The sequence below is a fragment of the Aphelocoma coerulescens genome, chromosome 27 (assembly GCF_041296385.1).
Source record: "Aphelocoma coerulescens isolate FSJ_1873_10779 chromosome 27, UR_Acoe_1.0, whole genome shotgun sequence".
NCBI classification, from domain to species: Eukaryota; Metazoa; Chordata; class Aves; order Passeriformes; family Corvidae; genus Aphelocoma; species Aphelocoma coerulescens.
In genome coordinates this window covers 4,570,593-4,582,425 of record NC_091040.1, presented here as the reverse complement: position 1 = coordinate 4,582,425, position 11,833 = coordinate 4,570,593, and the positions used below count along the sequence as shown (strand labels likewise).

Sequence of the window (11,833 nt, the reverse complement as noted above, 5' to 3'; positions counted from 1 at the left end):
CACGTGAGGAAGCCCTGCTTCCTGGGAAGTGGCCAGCCATCACTTCCTGAGGGAAGTTGGACATAAAATTATTTATTTTTCTGCTTTTCTCATACACGCATAACGCTTTGCGTTTGCTTTAGCAAACTGCCTTATAACAAGCTCCAAGTTGCTTTCTCTTTTATTTTCTCTTCTCTGTCCACGGCACACATGGGATTGATAGAGTGGCTTGGTGGGCACCATCCATGCAGCCAAGGTCAACCTTGGGACAGCTGGTCATCCAGCCCAGGCCAAGAGCAGGAACGAGCTGCAGAAGCGGGCATGGGCTGTTGGCCAAAGGGAGACGTATTAGAGGGGAAGCAAGACCACAAAGCATATCTGACCCACTTCCCGAATGCTCCAGAACACCAGGCTGCACATGAAAACTCACGTGCTGTCACGCAGAGATGAGGGAGAGAGGTGCATGTGTACAAGAAGAACAAGTGTGATGTCCTGAGAACTTTGCCACAAACAAACCCACAGGAATGACACAGGTTCACCTCACGTGCCCGCATGGAATGCCACCAGACCATGATGCGAGCATTCTGCCGACTCTGACGTGTTTATGTCCTGGAAATACTTGGGCCTCTCATCCCGGCCCTAACAGAAGTCTTCACATAGGAACGCACACGGCAGAAGCCAGGAAATGAAAAGGCCGCACTGCAGGAAACCAGGACACAGCCCCTGCCATTAGCTGGGATGGTGCACATTTGCCATGAGCTGGTCACAAAATTATTACTTCCACCAAGGTGCTACTGGGCCTGAGGCAGTGCAGGACTGCTATAAAAGGCAGCCCAAGTCTCTGCTCTCACATCCACTTCTCTCACCTCCTCCTCCTCCTCAGGAATCAGGTGAGTGGGAAGCCTCCAATCCTTCTCCTCCTGCTTCCAGCCCAGCTCTTTCCTGGCTGGAGGTCTCAGCTGATCGGGGCTGTCAGAGCCCAGGGCTGGGAGCTGCTTCTGCTGGGAGAAGGCAGGGGGGAGAAGATCTTGTGCAGAGAGAGGCTGGGACTTGGCTGAGGTGGCTCCTGGGCTTTGAGGTGGGCAGTGCAGTGTGGGCCAGGAGGTGCCTTGGCTGCAGGGTGCTTGGGGCAGTGCTGCTTCTCAAGCGTCCTAACATTCTGCTTCTCCCTGCCCTCTGTGCCCTCTGGGACCCCGAGCCATGTCCTGCTGCCAGCCCTGCAACCCTTGCTGCCAGCCCTGCGGCCCCTGCCCGCTGGCCAACAGCTGCAATGAGTGCTGTGTCAGGCAGTGCCAGAGCTCCACCGTGGCCATCCAGCCCTCCCCAGTGGTGGTGACCCTGCCCGGGCCCATCCTCAGCTCCTTCCCACAGAACACCGTGGTGGGATCCTCCACCTCCGCTGCCGTTGGCAGCATCCTCAGCTCTGGCGGAGTGCCCATCAACTCTGGCGGCTTTGACATCTCCTGCATCACCAGCGGCTATGGCAGCAGATGCTGTCCCCCCTGCTAAATCTGCTGGCAACATCCTCGAGCAAGAACCTCCACGACCTCAGAACGTGGGGCTGGACTGAAGATGGATCTTGGGAACAACCTATTTAACCCCTTGGATTACTGCTGTTTTCTTCCACTCTCTTCCCCTCCCTCCCTTTCCTGTCCACACCACTCAATGCCAGCCTACTGGGACCTGTTGGCCTCCCTGCCTTCCTCTGCAGGCCAGGCAGACGGACACCCCCACTGCACCTCAGTGGCTGCTCCTGGTGTCCTCTGTGAGCCTGTTCTTCCTTAGACTCAATAAAGTTGTTTTGCATCCAAACCTGGGCCTCTGCTTTCTCCTTCCTTGTGTGGGAACTCCTCCAGTGAGCTCAGGGCAAAAGGTGGAAACAGCAGAGGGTGGACACTTCACGGTGGATTTTAATTTGTGCCTTTTCCGTTGGAGCTGACAAACACATCCCTGGCTTCTCCAAAATGGGGACCAGCAGGAGAGGATGATGTTAAAAGGTCACCGGTGAGGGAATGGCAATCAGCAATGCCTGGGGATAGTCCACAACGTCCTCTCTTCAAACAGCTCCCTCACAATAAGCCTTCGGCCAGCTTCTGTGCACACACGCAGGGCTGAGGGGTTTCACTGGCTCAACCAAGCATGAGGACAGAACCAAAACCCTCCTCCCATCGCGCTGGCAGCTGCCACTCTTTCCCCTTCTGGATGTGGGAGAGGAGCAAATCTTCCACCTTCCTGCCTCCACTTCCCAGACATGGTCAAACTCTTTTCTCCACATGCCTCGTGCTCTTTGACAGCATCCTTCTCCCATAGCTCCTGGCTCAGGACAAAGGCCACTGTGGCCACAGGACTCCCCCATCTCCACAGAGCCACCAGAACACGGTAACCTCCAACTTTCTCCATGAGGCAGGAGCAAGGACCCTGGGAAAGAGCAGAGTGTCCCAAGGCTGTTGGGATGCAGCATCAAAGGGATGGCCTGGCTTTGGGGTTGTCCTCGGTGTGCCGTGAGGGCCGTGGCCCTCTCCAGGTCCCTGCCGATAATGCGGGGCTGAGTGTGTGCGAGTGGCTGGCACTGCTGGGCAGGGAAGTCCCTACGGGGCTTGGAATGGCTGGGCTGAGACGTGAGCTCAGGCACAGCTGTGCACACACACACAGACACACAGACACACGGGCACTGACACATTGCCAGCCTGCCCAGGTGTGCACAGAGATGAAGCCAGACGCACAGACCCCAGCAAACGTGCGCAGGCACACGGGCAGGGGGCTGCACACAAGTGCTCTGCCCTGTGCACAACGATCCCCGAGTAGGCCAGAGGCTCTCAGGGGGTGTTCCCACGAGTGCACAAGCACAGGGATGTGCAGGCACTGGCACACACTGGGGCACAGCCACGCTGCCACGCACATTATTGCGGGGCAGCACATGGGGCACAGGCCATGGCAAGGGATGTGCCTCAGGAGCAGCTGGGGAGCTGCCAGCCAGAGCAGGGACACAGCACTCCAAGCAGGACACAAGCTCAGGCAGCAGTGCTACAGGAGTCTCGTGGATTGTGCAGGCCGAGGAGGAAGGCAAAGAGGTTCTACCCCATGGGAAAAGCACACCGGGGAACCCTTGGGCGACAAGTCAAAGAGCAGAGGGCTGGGAGCAGATGAGGCCCTTCCAGTCAGCAGGAATTAGAAAAAAGCTGGCAGGGATAAATCACCAGAGTGCCCCAGGCTGGCATCACCTGCCTCCTTGACATTCTGCAATTAATTCATAATTTCATAATTTCTGCTCACCGACACATCCTTGCCCTCAGGACAAATGGAATCTCACATACCAGCTCTCAGAAGAAGTGTCCGCGAGGGAATGGGAATGATGTAGGCCAGGAAATGCAAAGTCATGGTAGAGGGAACCAGCAAGTCATGCCATAGCATTCCCACAGATCTTTCCATTCATTGGGATCACACAGGAAATTTATCACTCAGGCAGCACGGACTTTGAGCCCTGAGGCACTGTGGGGCCAGCATAAAAGGCAGCCTAACCGGTGGCTGTCTCATTCACTTCTGTCACCTCCTGCTCCTTGGGAACCAGGTGAGTTGGAAGCCCCTTTCTCCTCCACCCTCTCTAGGACAGGGTTGAGCTTTCCAGCCCTTGTTGCCGCTCCTTGTTCTTCTGGGGTGTTCTCCGATGGTGCTCGTGTGGGCAGAGGGGAGAGCGTGTGTTCTGGCCAGAGGCTGAGGCTGGGCTGAGGTGCTTCTTTGCATCCAGGCTGGGCAGGAGCACGGCTGGGGCTGGCTGAGCTCTGAAGGAGCGTGCTGGGCTGAGGCCCAGGATCCCCAGTTTGGGCCCGCACAGGCTGCAGCTGCGCAAGCAGCAGGGGCCTTGTGTTGCTGGGGGTGCCTTGTGGGCTGTGTCTCAGGTGTGCGTGTGCTCTGCTTCCTCCCTGCCCTCTGTGCCAGGTGCAGCGCCAGGCTCGAGACATGTCCTGCCCTGAGAAGTGCCAGCAGTGCCAGCCCTGCAACCCTTGCTGCCAGTCCTGCGGCCCCTGCCCGCTGGCCAACAGCTGCAATGAGTGCTGTGTCAGGCAGTGCCAGAGCTCCACCGTCGTCATTGAGCCGCCTGCTGTGCTGGTGACCCTGCCCGGGCCCATCCTCAGCTCCTTCCCACAGAACACCGTGGTGGGATCCTCCACCTCCGCTGCCGTTGGCAGCATCCTCAGCTCTGAAGGAGTGCCCATCAGCTCCGGGGGCTTTGACATCTCCTGCATCACCAGCCGCTATGGTGAAAGATGTTGTCGTCCCTGCTAAAGCTGCTGCCGCCACCAACATCCTCAGGCAAGAACCTCCACGACCTCAGAACATGGTGCTGGACTGAAGACAGAACTTTAAGCCTCTGGATTTAGAGCTTCTGCCTATTGTTTCCTCTCCTCTCTTTTTTCTCTTCCTTTTCCTTTCCTGTCAGCACCACTCAATGCCAGCCCTAGTGGGACCTGCTGGCCTCCTTCCCTCTGCAGGCCGGCCGGATTGACACCCTCACTGCATCTTAGTGGCTGCTCCTGGTGCCCTCTGTGAGCCTCCTCCTTTTCTTCTTTTGACTCAATAAAGTTGGTTTTGCATTCAAACTTTGGCCTCTGATTTCTCCTTCTTCCTGTTGCAACTCTTCCTGTTTGCCCATTGGAAAAAGTGGAGGAAGCTCAGCACTGGAATCCCGGCAGTGCAATTTTCTTTGTTCTCTTGGAGCCGACAAAGATGTGCCTCACTGTGAGGGTGGTGCGGCACTGTAGGAAATTGCCCAGAAAAGTTTTGGATGCCTCAACCGTGGAAGTGTGCAAGGCCAGTTTGGACAGCTCTTTGATCAACCCGGTTTAGTGGGTGGCATCAGTGCCCATCTGCTGAGGGCAGCGGGAGTGGAAATAAATGATCTTTAAGTTCCCTTCCAGCCCAGACCATTTCTAATGACATACGCTTTCACAGAGGCATCACCAGAGTGACAAATGTGCTCAGGGTTGGGCAGCGCTGAGTCCCCTTTGGACAGCCTTGGAAGTGACTCAGTCAGACACGGCGGGAGACGATGGACTCCTCCCACAGAGCCCATTCCTGCAGCCTTATTTACAAAGTTGGCCTTCCTGAGCAACCACTACACGTGAGGAAGCCCTGCTTCCTGGGAAGTGGCCAGCCATCACTTCCTGAGGGAAGTTGGACATAAAATTATTTATTTTTCTGCTTTTCTCATACACGCATAACGCTTTGCGTTTGCTTTAGCAAACTGCCTTATAACAAGCTCCAAGTTGCTTTCTCTTTTATTTTCTCTTCTCTGTCCACGGCACACATGGGATTGATAGAGTGGCTTGGTGGGCACCATCCATGCAGCCAAGGCCAACCTTGGGACAGCTGGTCATCCAGCCCAGGCCAAGAGCAGGAACGAGCTGCAGAAGCGGGCATGGGCTGTTGGCCAAAGGGAGACGTATTAGAGGGGAAGCAAGACCACAAAGCATATCTGACCCACTTCCCGAATGCTCCAGAACACCAGGCTGCACATGAAAACTCACGTGCTGTCACGCAGAGATGAGGGAGAGAGGTGCATGTGTACAAGAAGAACAAGTGTGATGTCCTGAGAACTTTGCCACAAACAAACCCACAGGAATGACACAGGTTCACCTCACGTGCCCGCATGGAATGCCACCAGACCATGATGCGAGCATTCTGCCGACTCTGACGTGTTTATGTCCTGGAAATACTTGGGCCTCTCATCCCGGCCCTAACAGAAGTCTTCACATAGGAACGCACACGGCAGAAGCCAGGAAATGAAAAGGCCGCACTGCAGGAAACCAGGACACAGCCCCTGCCATTAGCTGGGATGGTGCACATTTGCCATGAGCTGGTCACAAAATTATTACTTCCACCAAGGTGCTACTGGGCCTGAGGCAGTGCAGGACTGCTATAAAAGGCAGCCCAAGTCTCTGCTCTCACATCCACTTCTCTCACCTCCTCCTCCTCCTCAGGAATCAGGTGAGTGGGAAGCCTCCAATCCTTCTCCTCCTGCTTCCAGCCCAGCTCTTTCCTGGCTGGAGGTCTCAGCTGATCGGGGCTGTCAGAGCCCAGGGCTGGGAGCTGCTTCTGCTGGGAGAAGGCAGGGGAGAGAAGATCTTGTGCAGAGAGAGGCTGGGACTTGGCTGAGGTGGCTCCTGGGCTTTGAGGTGGGCAGTGCAGTGTGGGCCAGGAGGTGCCTTGGCTGCAGGGTGCTTGGGGCAGTGCTGCTTCTCAAGCGTCCTAACATTCTGCTTCTCCCTGCCCTCTGTGCCAGGTGCACCTGGGACCCCGAGCCATGTCCTGCAACCCTTGCTGCCAGCCCTGCGGCCCCTGCCCGCTGGCCAACAGCTGCAATGAGTGCTGTGTCAGGCAGTGCCAGAGCTCCACCGTGGCCATCCAGCCCTCCGCAGTGGTGGTGACCCTGCCCGGGCCCATCCTCAGCTCCTTCCCACAGAACACCGTGGTGGGATCCTCCACCTCCGCTGCCGTTGGCAGCATCCTCAGCTCTGGCGGAGTGCCCATCAACTCTGGCGGCTTTGACATCTCCTGCATCACCAGCGGCTATGGCAGCAGATGCTGTCCCCCCTGCTAAATCTGCTGGCAACATCCTCGAGCAAGAACCTCCACGACCTCAGAACGTGGGGCTGGACTGAAGATGGATCTTGGGAACAACCTATTTAACCCCTTGGATTACTCTTCCCCTCCCTCCCTTTCCTGTCTGCACCACTCAATGCCAGCCTACCTGTTGGCCTCCCTGCCTTCCTCTGCAGGCCAGGCAGACGGACACCCCCACTGCACCTCAGTGGCTGCTCCTGGTGTCCTCTGTGAGCCTGTTCTTCCTTAGACTCAATAAAGTTGTTTTGCATCCAAACCTGGGCCTCTGCTTTCTCCTTCCTTGTGTGGGAACTCCTCCAGTGAGCTCAGGGCAAAAGGTGGAAACAGCAGAGGGTGGACACTTCACGGTGGATTTTAATTTATGCCTTTTCCATTGGAGCTGACAAACACATCCCTGGCTTCTCCAAAATGGGGACCAGTAGGAGAGGATGATGTTAAAAGGTCACCGGTGAGGGAATGGCAATCAGCAATGCCTGGGGATAGTCCACAACGTCCTCTCTTCAAACAGCTTCCTCACAATAAGCCTTCGGCCCAGCTTCTGTGCACACACGCAGGGCTGAGGGGTTTCACTGGCTCAACCAAGCATGAGGACAGAACCAAAACCCTCCTCCCATCGTGCTGGCAGCTGCCACTTTTTCCCCTTCTGGATGTGGGAGAGGAGCAAATCTTCCACCTTCCTGCCTCCACTTCCCAGACATGGTCAAACTCTTTTCTCCACATGCCTCGTGCTCTTTGACAGCATCCTTCTCCCATAGCTCCTGGCTCAGGACAAAGGCCACTGTGGCCACAGGACTCCCCCATCTCCACAGAGCCACCAGAACACGGTAACCTCCAACTTTCTCCATGAGGCAGGAGCAAGGACCCCGGGAAAGAGCAGAGTGTCCCAAGGCTGTTGGGATGCAGCATCAAAGGGATGGCCTGGCTTTGGGGTTGTCCTCGGTGTGCCGTGAGGGCCGTGGCCCTCTCCAGGTCCCTGCCGATAACGCGGGGCTGAGTGTGTGCGAGTGGCTGGCACTGCTGGGCAGGGAAGTCCCTACGGGGCTTGGAATGGCTGGGCTGAGACGTGAGCTCAGGCACAGCTGTGCACACACACACAGACACACAGACACACGGGCACTGACACATTGCCAGCCTGCCCAGGTGTGCACAGAGATGAACCCAGACGCACAGACCCCAGCAAACGTGCGCAGGCACACGGGCAGGGGGCTGCACACAAGTGCTCTGCCCTGTGCACAACGATCCCCGAGTAGGCCAGAGGCTCTCAGGGGGTGTTCCCACGAGTGCACAAGCACAGGGATGTGCAGGCACTGGCACACACTGGGGCACAGCCACACTGCCACGCACATTATTGCGGGGCAGCACATGGGGCACAGGCCATGGCAAGGGATGTGCCTCAGGAGCAGCTGGGGAGCTGCCAGCCAGAGCAGGGACACAGCACTCCAAGCAGGACACAAGCTCAGGCAGCAGTGCTACAGGAGTCTCGTGGATTGTGCAGGCCGAGGAGGAAGGCAAAGAGGTTCTACCCCATGGGAAAAGCACACCGGGGAACCCTTGGGCGACAAGTCAAAGAGCAGAGGGCTGGGAGCAGATGAGGCCCTTCCAGTCAGCAGGAATTAGAAAAAAGCTGGCAGGGATAAATCACCAGAGTGCCCCAGGCTGGCATCACCTGCCTCCTTGACATTCTGCAATTAATTCATAATTTCATAATTTCTGCTCACCGACACATCCTTGCCCTCAGGACAAATGGAATCTCACATACCAGCTCTCAGAAGAAGTGTCCGCGAGGGAATGGGAATGATGTAGGCCAGGAAATGCAAAGTCATGGTAGAGGGAACCAGCAAGTCATGCCATAGCATTCCCAGAGATCTTTCCATTCATTGGGATCACACAGGAAATTTATCACTCAGGCAGCACGGACTTTGAGCCCTGAGGCACTGTGGGGCCAGCATAAAAGGCAGCCTAACCGGTGGCTGTCTCATCCACTTCTGTCACCTCCTGCTCCTTGGGAACCAGGTGAGTTGGAAGCCCCTTTCTCCTCCACCCTCTCTAGGACAGGGTTGAGCTTTCCAGCCCTTGTTGCCGCTCCTTGTTCTTCTGGGGTGTTCTCCGATGGTGCTCGTGTGGGCAGAGGGGAGAGCGTGTGTTCTGGCCAGAGGCTGAGGCTGGGCTGAGGTGCTTCTTTGCATCCAGGCTGGGCAGGAGCACGGCTGGGGCTGGCTGAGCTCTGAAGGAGCGTGCTGGGCTGAGGCCCAGGATCCCCAGTTTGGGCCCGCACAGGCTGCAGCTGCGCAAGCAGCAGGGGCCTTGTGTTGCTGGGGGTGCCTTGTGGGCTGTGTCTCAGGTGTGCGTGTGCTCTGCTTCCTCCCGGCCCTCTGTGCCAGGTGCAGCGCCAGGCTCGAGACATGTCCTGCCCTGAGAAGTGCCAGCAGTGCCAGCCCTGCAACCCTTGCTGCCAGTCCTGCGGCCCCTGCCCGCTGGCCAGCAGCTGCAATGAGTGCTGTGTCAGGCAGTGCCAGAGCTCCACCGTCGTCATTGAGCCGCCTGCTGTGCTGGTGACCCTGCCCGGGCCCATCCTCAGCTCCTTCCCACAGAACACCGTGGTGGGATCCTCCACCTCCGCTGCCGTTGGCAGCATCCTCAGCTCTGAAGGAGTGCCCATCAGCTCCGGGGGCTTTGACATCTCCTGCATCACCAGCCGCTATGGTGAAAGATGTTGTCGTCCCTGCTAAAGCTGCTGCCGCCACCAACATCCTCAGGCAAGAACCTCCACGACCTCAGAACATGGTGCTGGACTGAAGACAGAACTTTAAGCCTCTGGATTTAGAGCTTCTGCCTATTGTTTCCTCTCCTCTCTTTTTTCTCTTCCTTTTCCTTTCCTGTCAGCACCACTCAATGCCAGCCCTAGTGGGACCTGCTGGCCTCCTTCCCTCTGCAGGCCGGCCGGATTGACACCCTCACTGCATCTTAGTGGCTGCTCCTGGTGCCCTCTGTGAGCCTCCTCCTTTTCTTCCTTAGACACAATAAAGTTGGTTTTGCATTCAAACTTTGGCCTCTGATTTCTCCTTCTTCCTGTTGCAACTCTTCCTGTTTGCCCATTGGAAAAAGTGGAGGAAGCTCAGCACTGGAATCCCGGCAGTGCAATTTTCTTTGTTCTCTTGGAGCCGACAAAGATGTGCCTCACTGTGAGGGTGGTGAGGCACTGTAGGAAATTGCCCAGAAAAGTTTTGGATGCCTCAACCGTGGAAGTGTGCAAGGCCAGTTTGGACAGCTCTTTGATCAACCCGGTTTAGTGGGTGGCGTCAGTGCCCATCTGCTGAGGGCAGCGGGAGTGGAAATAAATGATCTTTAAGTTCCCTTCCAGCCCAGACCATTTCCAATGACATACGCTTACACAGAGGCATCACCAGAGTGACAAATGTGCTCAGGGTTGGGCAGCGCTGAGTCCCCTTTGGACAGCCTTGGAAGTGACTCAGTCAGACACGGCGGGAGACGCTGGACTCCTCCCACAGAGCCCATTCCTGCAGCCTTATTTACAAAGTTGGCCTTCCTGAGCAACCACTACACATGAGGAAGCCCTGCTTCCTGGGAAGTGGCCAGCCATCACTTCCTGAGGGAAGTTGGACATAAAATTATTTATTTTTCTGCTTTTCTCATACACGCATAACGCTTTGTGTTTGCTTTAGCAAACTGCCTTATAACAAGCTCCAAGTTGCTTTCTCTTTTATTTTCTCTTCTCTGTCCACGGCACACATAGGAATTGATAGAGTGGCTTGGTGGGCACCATCCATGCAGCCAAGGCCAACCTTGGGACAGCTGGTCATCCAGCCCAGGCCAAGAGCAGGAACGAGCTGCAGAAGCGGGCATGGGCTGTTGGCCAAAGGGAGACGTATTAGAGGGGAAGCAAGACCACAAAGCATATCTGACCCACTTCCCGAATGCTCCAGAACACCAGGCTGCACATGAAAACTCACGTGCTGTCACGCAGAGATGAGGGAGAGAGGTGCATGTGTACAAGAAGAACAAGTGTGATGTCCTGAGACTTTGCCACAAACAAACCCACAGGAATGACACAGGTTCACCTCACGTGCCCGCATGGAATGCCACCAGACCATGATGCGAGCATTCTGCCAATTCTGACGTGTTTATGTCCTGGAAATACTTGGGCCTCTCATCCCGGCCCTAACAGAAGTCTTCACATAGGAACGCACACGGCAGAAGCCAGGAAATGAAAAGGCCGCACTGCAGGAAACCAGGACACAGCCCCTGCCATTAGCTGGGATGGTGCACATTTGCCATGAGCTGGTCACAAAATTATTACTTCCACCAAGGTGCTACTGGGCCTGAGGCAGTGCAGGACTGCTATAAAAGGCAGCCCAAGTCTCTGCTCTCACATCCACTTCTCTCACCTCCTCCTCCTCCTCAGGAATCAGGTGAGTGGGAAGCCTCCAATCCTTCTCCTCCTGCTTCCAGCCCAGCTCTTTCCTGGCTGGAGGTCTCAGCTGATCGGGGCTGTCAGAGCCCAGGGCTGGGAGCTGCTTCTGCTGGGAGAAGGCAGGGGGGAGAAGATCTTGTGCAGAGAGAGGCTGGGACTTGGCTGAGGTGGCTCCTGGGCTTTGAGGTGGGCAGTGCAGTGTGGGCCAGGAGGTGCCTTGGCTGCAGGGTGCTTGGGGCAGTGCTGCTTCTCAAGCGTCCTAACATTCTGCTTCTCCCTGCCCTCTGTGCCAGGTGCACCTGGGACCCCGAGCCATGTCCTGCAACCCTTGCTGCCAGCCCTGCGGCCCCTGCCCGCTGGCCAACAGCTGCAATGAGTGCTGTGTCAGGCAGTGCCAGAGCTCCACCGTGGCCATCCAGCCCTCCGCAGTGGTGGTGACCCTGCCCGGGCCCATCCTCAGCTCCTTCCCACAGAACACCGTGGTGGGATCCTCCACCTCCGCTGCCGTTGGCAGCATCCTCAGCTCTGGCGGAGTGCCCATCAACTCTGGCGGCTTTGACATCTCCTGCATCACCAGCGGCTATGGCAGCAGATGCTGTCCCCCCTGCTAAATCTGCTGGCAACATCCTCGAGCAAGAACCTCCACGACCTCAGAACGTGGGGCTGGACTGAAGATGGATCTTGGGAACAACCTATTTAACCCCTTGGATTACTCTTCCCCTCCCTCCCTTTCCTGTCTGCACCACTCAATGCCAGCCTACCTGTTGGCCTCCCTGCCTTCCTCTGCAGGCCAGGCAGACG

At 56.6% G+C, this 11,833-nt stretch overlaps 4 protein-coding genes and 1 pseudogene across 4 annotated transcripts; all 5 read left to right on the top strand.

The window, feature by feature from the left end:
- The first annotated feature begins 733 nt into the window (after nt 1–733).
- On the top strand, nt 734–1,488 carry LOC138099323 (feather keratin Cos1-2-like; annotated as a pseudogene).
- A 2,448-nt stretch (nt 1,489–3,936) lies between these two features.
- On the top strand, nt 3,937–4,483 carry LOC138099108 (feather keratin Cos2-2-like). Its single transcript, XM_068996172.1, has 2 exons — nt 3,937–4,237; nt 4,470–4,483. Exons 1-2 carry the CDS (start codon nt 3,937–3,939, stop codon nt 4,481–4,483), a joined length of 315 nt encoding a protein of 104 aa, XP_068852273.1.
- A 1,797-nt stretch (nt 4,484–6,280) lies between these two features.
- LOC138099107 (feather keratin Cos1-2-like) lies at nt 6,281–6,577 on the top strand. The gene has a single exon (XM_068996171.1). The coding sequence runs from the start codon at nt 6,281–6,283 to the stop codon at nt 6,575–6,577; it is 297 nt and encodes a 98-aa protein (XP_068852272.1).
- A 2,425-nt stretch (nt 6,578–9,002) lies between these two features.
- Nucleotides 9,003–9,549, top strand: LOC138099106 (feather keratin Cos2-2-like). Its single transcript, XM_068996170.1, has 2 exons — nt 9,003–9,303; nt 9,536–9,549. The coding sequence occupies exons 1-2, from the start codon at nt 9,003–9,005 to the stop codon at nt 9,547–9,549; spliced, it is 315 nt and encodes a 104-aa protein (XP_068852271.1).
- Nucleotides 9,550–11,346: 1,797 nt separating this feature from the next.
- Nucleotides 11,347–11,643, top strand: LOC138099105 (feather keratin Cos1-2-like). The gene has a single exon (XM_068996169.1). It carries the CDS (start codon nt 11,347–11,349, stop codon nt 11,641–11,643), a length of 297 nt encoding a protein of 98 aa, XP_068852270.1.
- Nucleotides 11,644–11,833: the final 190 nt, after the last annotated feature.